Below are 18,725 nucleotides of genomic sequence, written 5' to 3'. Positions count from 1 at the left end.
GGCAGCCCCCCTCCAGCAAGCTCTGAAGCCGCTCCCAAGGCCGGTCTCTGTGCCTACGTGGCAAGCGCTCCACAAATTTGTGGAGCGCTTGGGAGCTCCCAACTGGGGTGAAATTTTACAACCCCCCCACACACACACACACACAAAAAGCCCCATACCAAATCAGGAACGCGAGGAAGAGGATTTGGGGTTGGGGAACCAGACCTTGTGGTCGTTGTAGCCGAGGAGGAACGCGAGGCGAAGAGGAGGTCGTGGTCGTCGTGGCCGAAGGGTTTGGGGTTAGGGGTTGGAGATTGGGGAGCCAGACCTTGTGGCCGTCGTAGCCGAAGAGGACCACGAGGCGAAGAGGAGGTTGTGGTCGTCGTGGCCGAAGGGTTTGGGCCGTCGTAGCCGAAGAGGACCACGAGGCGAAGAGGAGGTTGTGGTCGTCGTGGCCGAAGGGTTTGGGGTTTGGGGTTGAAGGTGACGGGAGAGGATTTTGGGATTGGGGATTTAATTGGGTGGGTTTGTTGCTTTGAGTGAAAAGAAAAAATATAATAAGATAAGATGAAAAAAATAAACGTTGAGATGTTGATGTTGAGTAGAATTGAGCCGTTGAGTTGAATTGAACCGTTAAAAAATAAACGTTGAGTGAAAAATTTAGCCGTTGAGATGAAAAAACTGGCATGAACAGTAAAAAAACAACTATAAATTCTCAGTTCACTCCACAAACATTTCCACACAACTCTCAATTCTTAATTCTCAATTCTCTCATAAAAAAACTCTATAGTTTCCTATCAAATTACAAATCTCATGGATCCCTCCCAAATTCTCAATTCTCTCATAAAAAAACTCTATAGTTTCCTATCAAATTACAAATCTCATGGATCCCTCCCAAAACTTTTATTCACAACTCCTTACCGACTATAGTTTCCTATCAAATTACAAATCTCATGGATCCCTCCCAAAACTTTTATTCACAACTCCTTACCGATGAAGGATCGACCTTATACCCGTCGTTCTATACAGAAGGTGTAGAAGAAGGTCACCCCATTGAGTTCTCGCAATCGGCAACACAATAAGTGTCATCCTAAGAAACACCGACCACAAAGAAGAAGAAGGCTTACACGCGGTCCGAAAATTGGACTATCCACGAGGATAAGCTTCTTGTGTCTGCTTGGCTGAATACGAGCCAAGACGCCATCCAAGGTACGGGGCAACACAAAGATAAGTTTTGGCACCGAGCTAACGACTATTTTATCATATACTCCGTCGATCCAGCGAGCCGCACGCCAAACCAAATGATGCATCGTTGGTCAACGATTCAATTGTCCGTCAACAAGTTTTGTGGGTGCGTTGCTCAGATTGAAGCAAGACAAAGATCTGGTACGGGAATTATTGACCAGGTAAATATTTAATTATGTTTGATTATGTTTGCTCAGATTCAATATGTTTAATTATGTTTGATTATTCTAAAATTAACTCTTGTGTAGACTGCAGAAGTAAAAGAATTATACCAATCTCTTTATGGTAAGCCATTCGTGTTTGACCATTGCTGGGTTGAGTTGCGTCATCATCAAAAATGGATCCAACAAATGGAAACTTACAATAAGATTCGATCACAGCCGAGAAGAACCACATACTCCGATTCCTCACCAAACAATTCCATGCCAGCGACCCCCATCGAGTTGAACACTGACTCGGATGATGTTATAGCAAGGCCTGAAGGGAGGAAAGCGGCAAAGCTCAAGAGGAAACAAAATGTGGAAAACTCTGAGTCCGCTAAGTCCATCATGGGAGAGGCTTTCGCGTGGATGAAGGAAACCACAAATCAAAAAATAGAGCTAAAACAAAAGAAACAAGATGACGATATCATGAAGATGGATCTCTCAGCACTCAATTCAGTTCAACGACAATACTTTGAAATATGTCAGGCAGAGATATTGGAGAGGTGGATGTCTAAGGGTTCTTCCTAATTATCATATATTATCTTGTATTAGATTTATGATTGTACTCGCATCGCATCCTAATTAGTTCTTCCTAATTATCTTGTATTAGATTTATGATTCTACTTGAAGTTGAAAATTTTGGCATTTAATGAAAACAACTACTTCATTGAAAAGAAAATTGGCGTAGTACAACAACTCGAACTTCTTTGCTGAAATTACATTAGACATAAAGAAATTTAATCCTCGTCGATGGATCCCTTGAGCTGCCACAGATGCTCGATCAAATCATTCTTTAGTGATTTGTTTGTTTGCGTGTTCCTGATCCGATGATGATTTTGGATGAACTCAGTTAGAGGCACCGTCTGCATATGAGAAGGTTCAACGACTGGTATCGAATCATTAAAGTCGAAGTTGTTGTCCAATTGACAATCTCGTTCATATTCAACGATCATGTTATGCATTATGATGCAAGCTGTCATGATGTCTTTCAGCACACTAGGTTGCTAGAAACGTCCTGGTCCACGAACAATCGCAAATCGAACTTGCAACACGCCAAAAGCTCTCTCAACATCTTTTCTTGCGCTCTCTTGTTGTTGAGCAAAGTATTTATGCTTGTTTCCTCGCGGTGCTGGAATAGTCTTCACTAATATGGACCACTCTGAGTAAATCCCGTCGGCGAGATAGTATCCCATATTGTACTCGTGGCCATTAACAGTATAGTTGCACGGTGAAGCTCTTCCCTCCGCAAGTTGTGCGAAAACCGGAGAACGATGTAGCACGTTGAGGTCATTGTGAGACCCCGGCAGTCCAAAGAAGGCATGCCATATCCAAAGATCTTTGCTAGCTACGGCCTCCAAAATAATTGTAGGTTCATGAAAATGCCCAGTATACATACCTTGCCAGGCGGTTGGACAGTTCTTCCATACCCAGTGCATGCAGTCGATGCTCCCAAGCATACCAGGAAAACCCTGTTGTGAGCCTTCCTCGAGCAGGCGTGCAACGTCTTCATTAGTCGGTGCACGAAGGTATTCCTCTCCAAAGATGTTGATAATCGATCGAACGAACCTCTTCACGCTCTCAAGCGACGTACTTTTACCGATCCGAACGTAGTCGTCAACGGCGTCAGCGGATGCTCCATATGCGAGCATCCGCAGAGCTGCAGTAATCTTTTGAAGACTAGATAGTCCTAACTGTCCAGCACCATTCCTCTTTTGGACGAAGTACTTGTCATGTTCGACGACAGCGTCGTGGATTCGAAGGAATAACGAACGCGCCATTCTGAATCTTCGACGAAAATAATGAAGAGGATATGTTGGTGTGTCAGCAAAATAATCTTGGAACAACCGATTGTGGCCTTCCAGTCGGTATCAGTGGAACACGATACGTCTTTTGTATTGAACTGAAGTTGAATCTTTCCCTTGTTCTTCTTCCTCGACGACAGCAGCTCCCATAAGAAAGAACGTCTTCATCATTTCATCATCGCTAGAGCTAGATGAGCTAGACATTTTGTTCTGGGAGACGATGGGTTGAGGTGAGAAGGCATCGAATTTTATAGGAATCAGTCGGTTGACGGTCAAAGTTTGTGATACCTCGAAGTTCGTACCTAACCTCGAAGATCGCGAGCTACCTCGAAGACCGTGTGCGTTCCCTCGAAGACCGCGAGTTACCTCGAAGACCGTGTGCGCTCCCTCGAAGACCGTGGGTTACCTCGAAGACCGTGTGCGCTCCCTCGAAGGCCGTATCCAACGGTTAGAAATAAAATACAAGAGGTTTAAATATAATTAAAAGTAATGGGTAAAATATTAAAATAGAAGAGGGGTTTTTTTGATATTGTTGGAGCTCCTAACTAGGAGTTTGTTGGAGCTCCATAAAATAAGGAGATGCTCCCAAGGCCTATTTTTATAATTTTTTATACCAAAATGCTTGAGAGCTCTTGAGAGATTGCTGACTAGGACTCCCAACTGGGAGCTTGTTGGACTTGCTCTTAGAGTTTATTTGAGTGATTTTGTGAGATTGTAACACTTTGTACTCTCATTGATTTAGTGGAATCTCCTCATCTTCTACCCGTGGACGTAGGCAAATTGCTGAACCACGTATATTTCTATGTTTGGTTTGATTTTTCGTATTTGGATTGAATTGTGCTCATGTGTGGTTGGTTCTCTTCTCCCGTGATCACAGATTCGTTCAATGTGCGAGCTCGCTTCCGCATAGGCGCGCAATAGTGTGAACGTGGCAAACAGAGTTCACGTGAACAAAAACGTGTGGGGGCCACACGAATGCCAGCAGACGCGAATGTTTTTTGGTGAACAAAAACATGGTCAGGCCTACCCGATCAATTGCTCATATATATAATAACATGTTTCCTCCTAGGTTTTTGGGAAAAACAAGGAGTAAAGGAGCGGCTGGGGTTTTGCGGCTACGGAGTGGGCAGAAGCAAACGCAAAGAAGAAGAAAAAACGATTGTTTTTCTTCCTTGGCTGCGGCTTCGTGCGGTGATTTATTTTTTGGCAGGAGTGATTGTGTGCGGTCCTCTTTTGCTTTTGTAGAGAGATATTGTGAGGGATCTGAGAGTTTGTTTGAGGGTTTAAATTGAGTGATTGTAAACCCTAGTTGTATCTCTCCCTCTAATAGTAGATTTCCCCCTCCTTGCCCCGTGGACGTAGGTTATTTGTCGAACCACGTAAAAGTTGTGTTTTTGCCGTGATTTGTAATAGCTTGTAGGATCCCTCGACGCGTAGTCCTAGAGCTGACGAGAGGAAGAGCTGATATCTCACTTTGATGAGATATCTGGCTTTTGGTTCTTGTTTCCTTTGAGAAACGAGAATTCCATTGTGATCTAATCTCTTGTTGTGCACCTTACGCACCGGAGGTTCTGCCGAAATTTTCGCTGCGCACAACAAGTGGTATCAGAGCTCCGGGTTGGATTTAGGAGCTTGTTCGAAAGATTCAGTGAAGGATTCCTATCTGAAGAATTAGATCGACAACATGGGAGAAGGAAGCACATCGGGATCATCTCTTTCGAAGGTGATACAGAGTCTGAGCATCAATAATACAAAAATTGATGTTCCAAAGTTCGACGGCAAGATCAATTTTGGTTTGTGGAGGTGTCAGGTGATGGACGCCTTAGATACACAAAATTTGGAAGAGATTCTTGAGTTACAAGAGAAACCCGCTAATATGGAGGACAAGGTTTGGAAGAAAATGAATAGTAGGGCTTGTGGAGTTATTCGGTCATGCTTGACGCCGGATCTTATTTATGACGTAATGAACGAGACGTCGGCGAAGAGAATGTGGGAAACACTCAATGAGAAGTATCTGACGAAGAGCATTGAGAATCGGCTTTACTTGAAGAAGAGGTTTTACCAATTCAAGATGAAGATGGGCGTTTCCATTCGGGAGCATGTTAACAACTTCACGAAGCTAATTTCGGATATGGCGAATGTAGATATCATGGTTGTGGATGAAGACAAGGTGATGCTACTATTGTGTTCGTTACCGGAGGATGATTTTGGTACGTTTGTTCTCACTATGATAAATGGAAGAACTACGGTTAGCTACAAGGAGGTGACCTCAGCTTTGGTGAATTATGAGTTGAGGAAGAGTGATGGCGAACCCTCCGAGAAGGCATCGGGAGATGCATTAGCAGTTCGAGGCCGTGATCCAAACCGTCGCTAGTTCAACCGCTCAAAATCGAGGAATAAAGGTGGCCATAAGAGTGTTGGTAAGAACCAATGTCGCTTTTGTAAAGAAGAAGGACATTGGAAGAACGACTGCCCAAAGTTGAAAGACAAAGCCGGGAAGAATAAAGGGAAAGTTGTACAAGCTTCGAAAGTGAATGTTGTCAAGGCTAGTGATGACAATTCAGATACGGATTCTTCTGGCTATTCTTGCTCTGTATTACCGTCAGTTTGTTATGCTGACTCTACGTAGTGGATGATGGATTCTGGTACTACATACCATATTTGCCCTAGGAGGGATTGGTTTTCCAGCTTTGAGGAGTTGGAAAGAGGGGATGTCGTGCTCATGGGTAATGATCACGTATCCTCTATTGGTGGTATTGGTACAGTACCGATCCGGATGTGTGACGGGGTAACTCGGGAGTTGATGGAAGTGAGATTCGTTCCTCAATTGATGAAGAATATCATTTCACTTAGAACTTTGGAGACAGCTGGCTATAAGGTGATCTTGGAGAATGCGACTCTGAAGGTCACAAAGGGGTCCATGGTGGTGATGCGAGGTGTCAGGAAAAACAACCTTTACTACTTAAAAGGCAAGACAGTAACAGGGGGTCTGGCAGCTTCGATTACCACAGAGGAAGATACTACCAGCTTATGGCATATGAGATTAGGACACACTGGTGATAAGTCCCTGCAGGTATTGACGAAGTAGGGGCTATTGAAGGGTGCAAAGACCTGCAAGATGGAGTTGTGTGAACATTGCATACTTGGGAAGAAGACAAGAGTGAAATTCGGCACCGCTATTCACAATACCCAAGGTATATTGGACTACATTCACACAGATGTTTGGGGCCCTTCCAAGCACACATCACTTGGTGGGGCCAACTATTTTGTCACTTTCATTGATGATTATTCCAGGAGGAATTGGGTATACCCGATGAAGCATAAACATCAGGTCCTGGATATTTTTGTGGAGTGGAAAAAGAAAGTGAAACTGCAGACAGGTAGAAAGGTGAAGACTCTACGTTCAGATAACGGTGGAGAGTATAAGAGTGATCCATTTTTGCAGTTTTGCTAGGATCATGGCATTAGACGATACTTCACAGTACGTGAGACACCGCAACAGAACAGGGTGGCTGAAAGGTTGAACCGTACCTTGCTGGAAAAGGTACGATGTATGATGACACAGAGTGGATTGTCAAGATCATTTTGGGCCAAAGCGTTGGTTTATGTGAGCCATCTCGTGAATAGGTTGTCGTGCACTGCGATACAGGGAAAGACTCCGTTGGAGCGTTGGTCTGGTTCGGTAGCTAGTGACTATGAGTCGCTTCGGATATTTGGGTGTCCTGCTTATTACCATGTCAGTGATGGTAAATTAAATCCGAGGGCGAGGAAAGCAGTCTTTGTGGGATTTAGAGATGGAGTTAAATGCTTCAAGTTATGGGATCCACAAGACAAGAAGATAGTTATTAGCAGGGATGTCACATTTGACGAGGCGTACATGATGAAGCCTCAAGTTCCTCAGCAGGTGGAGGAAGACAAGACAGTTGGGATATCGCAACAGGTGGAGGATGATGTGACTCCACTCACTCCAGATAGCATTGTATTCATTGAGGCTCCTACAGAGGTGACACTGGAAAGAGATGAGATGACAGTCGGGCATTTAGAGGATACAGTGGATGTTGGGACTCAGGAACAGGGTCATGTTCAGGAGTCCATTGTAGCTAATAGACCACACAGAAATATTCGTCGGCCAGCTAGATATGACGATGTCATAATTGCATATGCTTTATCAGCAGAAGTCGTTGATGATTTAGTTCCTTCTACATTCAACGAAGCAGAGTCAAGCTCTGATTCGATTAGGTGGAGGGAAGCTATGGAGGAAGAGATGCAGTCTCTTCATAAGAACGACACTTGGGAACTTGCAAAGCTACCGAAAGGAAAGAAGGCTATTGGATGCAAGTGGGTGTATGCAAAGAAAGAGGGATCTTCTATTGGGGAAATTAGATTCAAAGCCAGATTGGTTGCCAAGGGATATGCACAGTTAGAGGGCGTTGATTACAACGACGTATTTTCACCTGTTGTGAAGCATTCGTCGATTCGTATTTTATTGGCATTGGTGGCACAGATGGATTTAGATTTGGTCCAGATGGATGTTAAAACAGCCTTTCTACATGGAGATTTAGAAGAAGAGATCTACATGACACGACCTATGGGGTTCAAAGCTGCAGGAAAGGAAGAATTGGTATGCAAGCTGAAGAAGTCTCTTTACGGATTGAAGCAATCGCCGCGATAATGGTACAAGAGATTCGACGGCTTTATGATTGGCCGAGGGTATACGAGGAGCCCATATGACCCGTGTGTTTATATGCACAAGTTACAGAATGGTGAGTATATCTATTTGTTGTTATATGTTGACGATATGCTCATAGCTTCCAGGAATACTTCGGCTATTAGAAAGTTGAAAAAGGAGCTGTCATCCGAATTTGAGATGAAGGATCTTGGAGAAGCAAAGAAGATATTGGGTATGGAGATCGAGAGAGACAGGGTGAAGGGGAGGTTGAAGTTGACACAGATGAGTTACTTGCAGAAGATACTGAAGAAATTCAATTATGATGGTAATGCCAAGGCGGTGAGTACTCCATTAGCTTCCCACTTTAAGCTATCAACTAAGATGTCACCTGTTTCAGTTGAAGACCGTGAATACATGTCCAAAGTTCCATATGCCAATGTTGTGGGTAGCTTGATGTATGCGATGATGTGTATAAGGCCAGATTTGTCACAGGCCGTGAGCATGGTATCTAGGTACATGCACGACCCCGGGCAGAGTCATTGGGAGGCCGTGAAGTGGATTCTACGGTATATCAAAGGTACTGTGGATGTTGGTTTGGTATTTCAGAAGAATGAGAAGAACGGACAGGATTGTATTGGTTACGCGGATTCTGATTATGCGGGGATCTGGACAAGCGTCGGTCTACTAGCGGATATGTGTTTACACTAGCAGGAGCACCGGTATGTTAGAGATGCACACTTCAGTCTACAGTGGCTATCTCCACTATAGAGGCAGAGTATATGGCGTTGACTGAAGCTGTGAAGGAGGCTTTGTGGTTGCAGGGATTATTGGAGAACTTGGGGATTGCACAGGAGACCCTTCGGGTATATTGTGATAGCATGTCAGCTATCTATTTGGCGAAGAACCAGGTTTATCATGCACGCACGAAGCATATCGATGTCAGATTCCATTTTGTTCGTGATGTTTTGGATGAAGGAGACGTCATGTTGGAGAAGATCCACACGAAGGACAACCCTGCAGATATGTTGACCAAAGTTGTTAAAGGTGTTAAGTTTGGTCATTGTTTGGAACTTTTGAATATTCTTCGGTGTTGAGGCCTTTCAAGGCCATTGGGTGAACTACGTTTGGCTTGATTCCTTGGGCAAGAGGATACGTAGGCAGTCTTTACGATGCAGCCGGTTTGGATTAGTTGATGTTGATGCAGTCTTTACGATGCAGCCGGTTTGGATTAGTTGATGGGGGTGAGATTATTTGGACTCTCGTTCGGGTTCTCGACTTGTTGTGGAAGCCGGTTTGGATTAGTTGATGGGGGTGAGATTATTTGGACTCTCGTTCGGGTTCTCGACTTGTTGTGGGTTGAGTCCGTTGTTGTGAGTTAGCTTTCCGTTGTGATCTAATCTCTTGTTGTGCACCTTACGCACCGGAGGTGCTGTCGAAATTTTCGCTGCGCACAACATATAGTGGTTCCGCCACTACTTTCTTGACTTTCTTGACAGTGAAGAGGATCTGAATCCCTTTTTATTTAGACTTGCCATGGAATGCGTCTTTGATATTTCATTATCAGAAGCCCTTGGATGAATGTTCTTTTCCCTATTGCTTACACAAATGGATGTTGCTTGCGTATGAATATGACCTTTCTCTACACCCTAAATAAAGAAGAAACACATGGAATCAATGGACACAAGGTTTCATTATGAAGAGCAATTGTCACCATCCAACCCTCCGACAACATAAACCACCAAGCTTTGGTTCACGAGTCTTTCACGTCACTCTTTATCTTCCCCTAACTTACAACATCATCTTCCTTTTTTATGCAAAAGGGAGGGGAAAAAAGAAGTTAACCTTTATTTATTGTTGAATGCGCTTGTGGTTATAGTTGCTTGATTCAGTTTTAAAATTCTGTAATTTGTAAGTATAAACGTTGTTGCAAAAATATTCTCTTTATGATATTAGATTTTGAACTTGATCTCTCTGGATCTAACTGCAACTGCAATTGCAATTTTTTCATTTACAGCTTAAAAAAATAAAATGTAGTTTTATGCCCAAATCTGCATAAGTCATCAACTGCACCTGGAGACCTTTTTGCAGCTATTGTTGCATCTTCACGTATTAATTAGTCGCGGCAAATCGCGTTTAACTGAAAAAACGTTTCAGCTGCAACTTCAGTCGTAACTCCTTCAACTACAGTGAACCAAATGATCTCTTTATCTGCTTCAAAAGATGCCTTTGTTTATTCCGGAATCCACAATGGCATTTGCTTGTATGAGCAGCTAACTATAAGCTCCTATCTGGCAGTAAAGCCTTGCACTCAAAGAACACTCTTATACGTGTATATGAGCAACAGAGCAAGAGGCGAGGAACAAGGGACAGAGCCATGAGGTTTTTAGCAATATTACTCGGTTTAATTCTGGTTTCAGATCCTCTACGAGTTCAATCATGGAGTAAAGAGGGACACATAATGACCTGCCGAATTGCTCAGGTAAAAGTTTAGGCTTAATCCCAAGCAGCTATGCAAAGAAACCAGATGTTGTATTTTTTTTTCAAGGAGATTTCATGGACTCTTAGTTTGAATCTTGTCATGGTAGAGCAAAAAATTATGTCACACCGAAAATTTTTTAAGACGATTAATCGCATATACCCACAACTGTTTTATGAGGTGTAGCCACTTATATCCTGCAAATTAATTTATTATTCAGATGATTTACTATTTTTTCCTGAATTTAGGGACAATTAAGCCTTTTTTTAGTTAATCCGGAGGCAAAAGATAATTATCACCATGTGATTCTCACATGAACATATCCTCATAGTACGGAGCGTGGGTGTATCTGCAATTAAACTTTCATATTATAAGATTAGGCACTCAAAAGTACGCATAAGCCATTTCAGTTTCTTCTTATTAAGATTAGTGATCGTATCATCAAAATTTTCATTTGCAACTTAGGATTTATTGAAGCCTGAAGCAGCAGAAACAGTTCAAAATCTGCTCCCTCACTATGTCAGTGGAGATTTATCAGCATTATGCACTTGGCCTGATCAAATACGACATTGGTACAAGTACAGATGGACTAGTCCTCTCCATTTCATTGACACCCCAGACGATTCTTGCTCCTTTGATTACATGAGTAATTTCTCAAATTTTATAGCTACCTTTATTACTTAATTCTTCTATTAGTACATGAGATATATTTGCAAATAAATTTGCTTATGTCAAACAAATATTTTAATTAGGGGATTGTCATGATCCTAAAGGATTGGAGGACATGTGTGTTGCCGGTGCAGTTAGTAACTTCACTACACAATTGATGCACTATAAAGAAGGGACCTCTGATCGCCGATGTGGGTACAAACTTTGCATTGATGCGTTTATACATTTCTATTTTTAGATAGTAATACTGTGTATGTAATTGGTGTTATATACAGATAATCTGACTGAGTCCCTGCTATTTTTATCACATTTCATGGGAGATATTCATCAGGTAATGTGAACAATTTTTTCTGACAGAATGCTCTCTATGTTTTTCATTGTTTATTATTTATTTATTTATTTTTGTTGTTCCGCTTTTTTCTAGCGTGTAACATATTTTTTTTTATCGCAGCCCATGCATGTCGGATTCACAAGTGATGAAGGGGGAAACACTATAAATTTGCGTTGGTTTAGGCATAAGTCCAATCTTCACCATGTAAGTCTCAAGAAGAAAGAAAATAATTCAATTTTTGACAAAATCCTCCTGAAATTTATAAATCATAGGAAATTTCCTGAATTTGTCTCGCTTAATTAGCATGGCTGACAACAGATACTTAGGTTGTTATGTACAATTAATTTAGTCCTTAAGTATATATAGGCATACTATTCATTCGTAATATGTAGAAGGGCCTAAAATTTATATTATATTATTTATCCAATTTGATTTTATTTTCGTTGACTGATCCGACGAATTGTCATTATTGTAACAGGTCTGGGATAGGGAGATTATCCTTACTGCATTGGCAGATTATTATGAGAAGGACATGGATGCCTTTCAACAAGACTTGCAGAGAAACATCACCAAAGTAAGCAACATCTATCGTTTGCATTTTCATAATCAAAGGTTATATTTGTCCAAATTAAGACACTTAATATTTCTGTAATTTGTAATATTTTATTCTAATTCAGGGGATTTGGTCTGATGATACTTCATCTTGGGAAGATTGTGATGATTTTCTCTCTTGCCCAAAAAAGTGAGTGTTTTAGATTGTTTAGAAGCTTGACATAATAGTTTTTCATAGGTTTTATAATGATTATTTTATGGCATCTCATGGTTATTATCAAGGTGCCTATTGCTTATTGTAATTAAGCTTTTACTTTTTCCTGGAGAAATTAGCGGATCTATTGGTATTATTACCAGTTCTTACTTTACGTGTTTCCTCATTGAATAGATGGGCTTCAGAGAGCATAAATTTAGCATGTAAATGGGGTTATCACGGAGTTGCACAAGGAGAAACTCTCTCAGGTAGGTTAAATATGTAGTAGTCCGGAAAAAAGAATCGCAACTATACTATTTTTATACCAGGAAAAAAGAATTGCAACTATATTCTTTTTATATTATTGATATTTATTAAGAAAAATTGATACATTTTATTCACTAATATGCAGTTTTTAGATGAAAATGCATTGTAAATATATTTTCTATCATAAACAAAAGTTGTTTATTTTTCTCAAAAAACATGTTTATTTTCCTCAAAAAGCAAACTTGTTTATTCAGATTAAGTACTTCATTTGACAAGTGTTTCTTTATGTAAAAAGGACTAATTTTATAATTAAGTACAGGATCAGTGCTTGTTATATGTAGGAAAATTGACTATATATTTTTTTAATTTTTATTAAAACAAAAATATGATGTATCTTTCTTATTATCATATATATTCAGATGAATACTTCAATTCTCGGATGCCCATTGTCATGAAAAGGGTTGCTCAAGGTGGAGTGAGGTTAGCCATGATTCTGAACAAAGTTCTTGGTGAACATAGCCATCGTCATGAACTAATGGCACCAACCTAAAGTTAGGAATTATTTGCCACTGAAATGTGGGATTATATTGCCTTCGTAAAATTTGTGCAAGGAAGTGTAGAAAAAGAATTCTTTGTCAATGACAGTAACAAAACAAAGTTCCAGTCTTTCAGATAAATTCTATGTTGTATACTTGTATATTAATGTTGTTTCTGTAAAATGTAAAATGTTGTATATTTATTCATTAGAGTATATATGCTAGGTACATAGTCTGAAATAGTTGGATATTTGTTGCTTTTGAATCGTTTACGGTAACTTTTTGGGGATGGATTGATTGCCTTGTAAGTGGACACAAATTTTTTTATATTGATAGTAAAAGCTAATTAATTACAAAAAAAAAATTACAAGTCCTCTCTCGAGTAACTTAATTTGATTATCACTTGTTTCAGAAGAATTAAAAATTAATGGAAAAAGGCACAACTTCATGGGAAAAAAGCTAGCTTGAGATGTATGGGCTAATAAAATAGAAGTGATAAGTAACTGTAACTCATAGACCATAGTAAAAAAGACACCTAGAATTAAGTAAACTTTTAAAAAAATAAGAATAACCAAAATTTTTAAATATAAATATATATGTTGAAAAAGAAAAAGAAAAAGAAGAAGTACAAATACATAATACCATCAAAGTCTTCCCTTCTATTACGACCATCCCCGGCCATTCGTTCCTGCAGGTCCCAAAAACACGCGTCTCTCTCTCTCTCCTCTTTCTGAGTCCTTTATATTTCCAGATTATCACAGGGCTGCCCTCAATTTCTCTTCAAATATTAATTACCCCATATTTGAAGGATGAAACTTCTTAGCTCCAACTTGTGAACACGTGTGTGAGGGGGCTGTGAACGAAGTGGGAACACGAGCCCAACTTCTGTTCTTTTGTTCACTGGACGCAACGAAGTTATTCGTTGCACGCAACGAAGTGTGAACGGATGAGAAGCAGACTTTTTTTTTCGTTTCCTGGATGGCCCACAAACCGCATAAAGAGATGAAGATCCAGCGGACAAAAGAATGCCCACCCGAAGACCCGATAGAAGCTTATAAATACACATTGGTTTCTAGGGTTTTTTTGGTTTTGTGCAAGTGCAATGGAGTTTTGACGGCAGGCAAAAGAAACTGATTGGCGGCTGCAGACGCGCAAGAGCAGAGGCTGAAAAGGAGTTTTTTTAGGCTGTAGGTATTTTTCAGCAGAGGAGATTTCTTGTGTGGAGTCCTTTTGTGCCTTTGAGAGAGTATTTGTGTGAGGGATCTAAAAGTTTGTGAGAGGGTTTAGGTTGTGAGATTGTAAACCCTAGTTGTATTCTTTCCCTTCTAATAGTAAATCTCCCCCCCCCTTGCCCCGTGGACGTAGGTAGTTTATCGAACCACGTAAAATTGGTTTGTTTGTGTTTGTGATCATTGTAATAGTTTTTAGGATCACTCGATAAGTCAGTCCTAGAACTGATGAGAGGAAGAGCCGATATCTCACTTTGTTGAGATATTCGCTTCAGATTCTTGTTTCCTTGGTGAGACGGGAATTCTTATTGATCTTTCTCTCTTATTGTGCACCAGAAACTCTGCCGAAATTTCCGTTGTGCACAACAAGTGGTATCAGATTTTGGGCTACATTTGGGCTATTTGGAGTAGTAGATCGATTTGAAAGCTCGTCTAGGGCTTTGTTTGGTGATAAATGTGAGATGTTTTGGTAAAGATTATCTTTTCAGTTTTGGATCTATTCTTCGTTCGTTGGTGCATTAAGAAAGATGTCGGGGAAAGAAGGTGCTTCAGGTGTCGATGGTGGTGCTTCGGGCGCGAAGACCATTCAAAGTTTGAATATCCACTCTATGAAGATAGATGTGGAGAAGTTTAATGGCACAAACAACTTTGGATTATGGAGATGTAAGGTTTTGGATGCGCTGAACGCGCAGAATTTGGAAGATACCTTGAAGTTAGATGGCAAGCCAGATGACATTGAAGAGAATGTTTGGAAGAAGATGAATCGAACGGCGTGTGGTGTGATTAGGTCTTGTTTGACTCAAGATCTAAAATATGATGTGATGAATGTGACTTCTGCAAAGAAGATTTGGAAGATTCTCGAAAGCAAGTATTTGATAAAGAGTGTTGAGAACCGCTTGCATTTGAAGAGGAGACTTTATCGTTTCCAGTTGAAGAAGGGAACCTTAATTAGAGATCACATAAACACCTACACAAAGCTTCTTGCGGATTTGGTGAATGTGGATGTCATGATTGAAGATGAGGACAAGGCGTTGCTGTTGTTGAGTTCCTTGCCCGACGAGGAATATGAGACCTTCGTCCTTACTTTAATTAATGGGAAGACATCTCTATCGTATAGTGAGGTCACTGCTGTACTGGTGAATTATCAGCTTCGGAAGAAGGATAAGGAGACTTCGATTGAGTTAGTAGCAGAGGCGTTGGTCGTAAGAGGGAAAAATCCGAACCGAAAGAATTGGAAGTCACAGTCTAGAGTAGGAAAATATCAGTGTGCTTAGTGCAAGGAGACTGGTCATTGGAAGAAAGACTGACCAAAGCTTGACGAATGGATGAAGAATAAGCAGAAGGGAAACGAGAAGCAACCATCATTAGAAGCGAACATCGTATCGGATGGTAATATTTCTGACTCTTCTATTTATTTGCTTTCTATCAGCCTTACAGATAGCTATTCGAAGGAATTTGAATGGATGTTGGATAGTGGTGCGACCTATCATGTGTGTCTTAGAAGGGAATGGTTCGCCAGTTTTGAGAAGCTGGTGGATAGTGGTGTGGTGTACATGGCTGATAACCGTGCATGCCAGATCCTTGGGATATGAAGAATTCACATAAAAATGTTTGACGAGACTGTTAGGGAGTTAAATGATGTGAGATATGTTCCTTCTTTGAGGAAAAACTTGATCTCAATTGGAGTTTTGGTTGGAGAGGGTCTGAATGTTTGATTTGAGGATATAGTTCTCAAGTTTGTGGAAGACTCTCAGATTGTGATGAAGGGCGTCAGGAGGAATAACATGTATTACTTGACTGGAGGTATAGTGGCAGGTGGAGAACTGGTGACTTCTATTGATTCGACTAGACTGCGGCATTTAAGGCTTGATCATTCCAGTATTGATTCCTCGCATAGATTGAAAGAGGGTGTGAAGACCTGCAGTATGAAGTTCAGTGAATATGTTGATATGAGCAAGAAGACTGAGGTGAAGTTTGGCACCTCTATTCACCGTGCTAAGGGTCGTTCTGAAGGAGTTCACGTGGATGTTTGGGGACCTTTCAAGGGGGCATCATTGGGAGGTAATAGAAGTTTGGTTTCCTTTGTTGGTGACTGTTCTAGGCGTGTTTGGGTTACAACCAAATCCCCTATGGAGAAAGTCCTAGTAGTCTCTAACAAATTGAAGAAGTGTGTGATAGACAGAAAGGTAAAGGTACTTCATTCTGATTTTGATGGGATGTACAAGATGGACCTATTTCTATATTGGAGCCGAGCTCACGACATTTCGAGACACTTCGTTGGAAAGGAAATCTTGGGGCAACTAGATAGCGTGGTAAATTTGGAGAACCGTGCCTTACTGGAGGAGGATCGGTGTTTGTTGTCAAGCAATGGTCTGCAGAAGAGTTTCTGGACTGAGGATTCGATATTTTTGGGTCATCCTATTAAAGAGTTGTCAACTGCTACGATTGGAGGTAAAACTCCATTGGATGTTTGGTCTGGTAATGTCACTTTGGTTGAGGCTTCAATGAGGGAGCTAATTGACTCTCAGCAGGTAGAGAGTTTTGGACAGACCTTAGAGGTATCGCAGCGGGTGGAGATTGATGCTACTTCACATTGAGTGGGGATTTTCCCCCATACTCCAGATCATACTGCATCATTTGGGATTCCAGCTGAGGTGACACAGTTTGGAGATCATTTGGTTTTGGATGCAGATGATGAGTTGGGTTTTGATTCGAGTGCAGCTGATAGATGTAGTTTGGATATGGCCATTGGTTCACCTCAGGTGGAGGTATTTGAAATCATTAGAGGTGATATCAGCCGCAGAGTTGATGATATTGGAGAAGGGTTGTGAACTCTTCTATTGGATTGAGGTCGTTCGCGACCATTTGGGTGAACTATGTTCGGCTTGATTCCTTGGGCAAGAGGATACGTAGGCAGTCTTTATGATGCAGCCGGGTTGGATTATTTGATGGGGGTGAGACCGATTTGGTAAGTAGATACCGACGTTTTAGGAGAGTGTTCGCACTCCCGTTTGGGTCTCAACTTGGTGTGGATTGAGTCCGTTATCGTGAATCATTTTACTTCGTATTGGACGCAACAAGTGAGGCATTTGTTTTGGTTGGTGTCGGCTCAGTTTTGGAAAAACTTCGCCGAGGTGGAGAATTATGAACACGTGTGTGAGGGGGCTGTGAACGAAGTGGGAACACGAGCCCAACTTCTGTTCTTTTGTTCACTGGACGCAACGAAGTTGTTCGTTGGACACAACGAAGTGTGAACGGATGAGAAGCAGACTTTTTTTTTATTTCCTCGATGGCCCACAAACCGCATAAAGAGATGAAGATCCAGCGGACAAAAGAATGCCCACCCGAAGACCCGATAGAAGCTTATAAATACACATTGGTTTCTAGGGTTTTTTGGCTTTGTGCAAGTGCAATGGAGTTTTGACGGCAGGCAAAAGAAACTGATTGGCGGCTGCAGACGCGCAAGAGCAGAGGCTGAAAAGGAGTTTTTTTAGGCTGTAGGTATTTTTCCGCAGAGGAGATTTCTTGTGTGCAGTCCTTTTGTGCCTTTGAGAGAGTATTTGTGTGAGGGATCTAAGAGTTTGTGAGAGGGTTTAGGTTGTGAGATTGTAAACGCTAGTTGTATTCTCTCCCTTCTAATAGTAAATCCCCCCTCCTTACCCTGTGGACGTAGCCAGTTTGCCGAACCACGTAAAATTAGTTTGTTTGTGTTTGTGGCTATTGTAATAGTTTCTAGGATCCCTCGACAAGTTAGTCCTAGAACTGATGAGAGGAAGAGCCGAAATCTTACTTTGTTGAGATATTCGCTTTAGATTCTTATTTTCTTGGTGAGACGGGAATTCTTATTGATCTTTCTCTTTTATTATGCACCAGAAACTCTGCCGAAATTTTCGCTACGCACAACACAACTCTCATAACAAGAAACCACCGAAATCACAACTCTCTTCATGTAATCACAAGCTTAAAGTAGGACCTTATATATGTTAAACATTAGAATAGTCAATGTTAAACTTTTTAATATTCCTCTCAAAATTTTTTAGGAAAAATTGTGTCAAGACCCCAAAAACAATATCTTCATGTGCTGCAGTCCTTTCACTTTTTCCCAATGTGGTTCGGCCTTAAGAATTGTCACATCATGTGTTGTAGCCCTCTGTAGTAATTATTACCCGCCAACTAAGCATAGAGAGAGCATAAAAAGTACAAAACCCCAAAATATCCTTATCTCCTCTATTCTTTCATGTTAGGTCTATTTAGAGTTCATGTTAGGTATAATCTCAGTTCATGTTAAGTCTAATAATAGTTCATATTAGGTCTAATCTTAGTTCATGTTAAGTCTAATAATAGTTCATGTTAAGTCTAATTTCAGTTCATGTTAGGTCTAATTTCAGTTCATGTTATGTCTAATAATACTTCATGTTAAGTCTAATGTCAGTTCATGTTAGGTCTAATTTCAGTTCATGTTATGTCTAATAATAGTTCATGTTAGGTCTAATAATAGTTCATGTTAGGTCTAATTTCAGTTCATGTTAGGTCTAATAATAATTCATATTAAGTATAATAATAGTTCATGTTAG

At 40.8% G+C, this 18,725-nt stretch overlaps 2 protein-coding genes across 2 annotated transcripts; one reads left to right on the top strand and one right to left on the bottom strand.

Annotated features, from left to right (window-relative positions):
• LOC109821666 lies at positions 2,432–3,205 on the bottom strand. The gene has a single exon (XM_020387835.1). It carries the CDS (start codon positions 3,203–3,205, stop codon positions 2,432–2,434), a length of 774 nt encoding a protein of 257 aa, XP_020243424.1.
• On the top strand, positions 10,218–13,174 carry LOC109822437 (endonuclease 1). Its single transcript, XM_020388630.1, has 9 exons — positions 10,218–10,377; positions 10,840–11,020; positions 11,127–11,234; positions 11,319–11,374; positions 11,495–11,578; positions 11,853–11,948; positions 12,052–12,116; positions 12,315–12,388; positions 12,806–13,174. The coding sequence occupies exons 1-9, from the start codon at positions 10,273–10,275 to the stop codon at positions 12,934–12,936; spliced, it is 900 nt and encodes a 299-aa protein (XP_020244219.1). The 5' UTR covers positions 10,218–10,272; the 3' UTR covers positions 12,937–13,174.

The sequence above is a fragment of the Asparagus officinalis genome, chromosome 8 (assembly GCF_001876935.1).
Source record: "Asparagus officinalis chromosome 8, Aspof.V1, whole genome shotgun sequence".
Taxonomy (NCBI): domain Eukaryota; kingdom Viridiplantae; phylum Streptophyta; class Magnoliopsida; order Asparagales; family Asparagaceae; genus Asparagus; species Asparagus officinalis.
This window is presented reverse-complemented; position numbering and strand designations above follow the sequence as displayed.

Bases quoted from the DNA above. Each gene is read 5' to 3' on its own strand.
- LOC109821666 (XM_020387835.1), bottom strand. From the start codon at position 3,205: ATGGCGCGTTCGTTATTCCTTCGAATCCACGACGCTGTCGTCGAACAT.
- LOC109822437 (XM_020388630.1), top strand. From the start codon at position 10,273: ATGAGGTTTTTAGCAATATTACTCGGTTTAATTCTGGTTTCAGATCCT. The intron at 11,375-11,494 runs GTAATGTGAACA...TTTTTATCGCAG, and splicing joins TCATGGGAGATATTCATCAG to CCCATGCATGTCGGATTCAC. The intron at 12,389-12,805 runs GTAGGTTAAATA...ATATATATTCAG, and splicing joins ACAAGGAGAAACTCTCTCAG to ATGAATACTTCAATTCTCGG.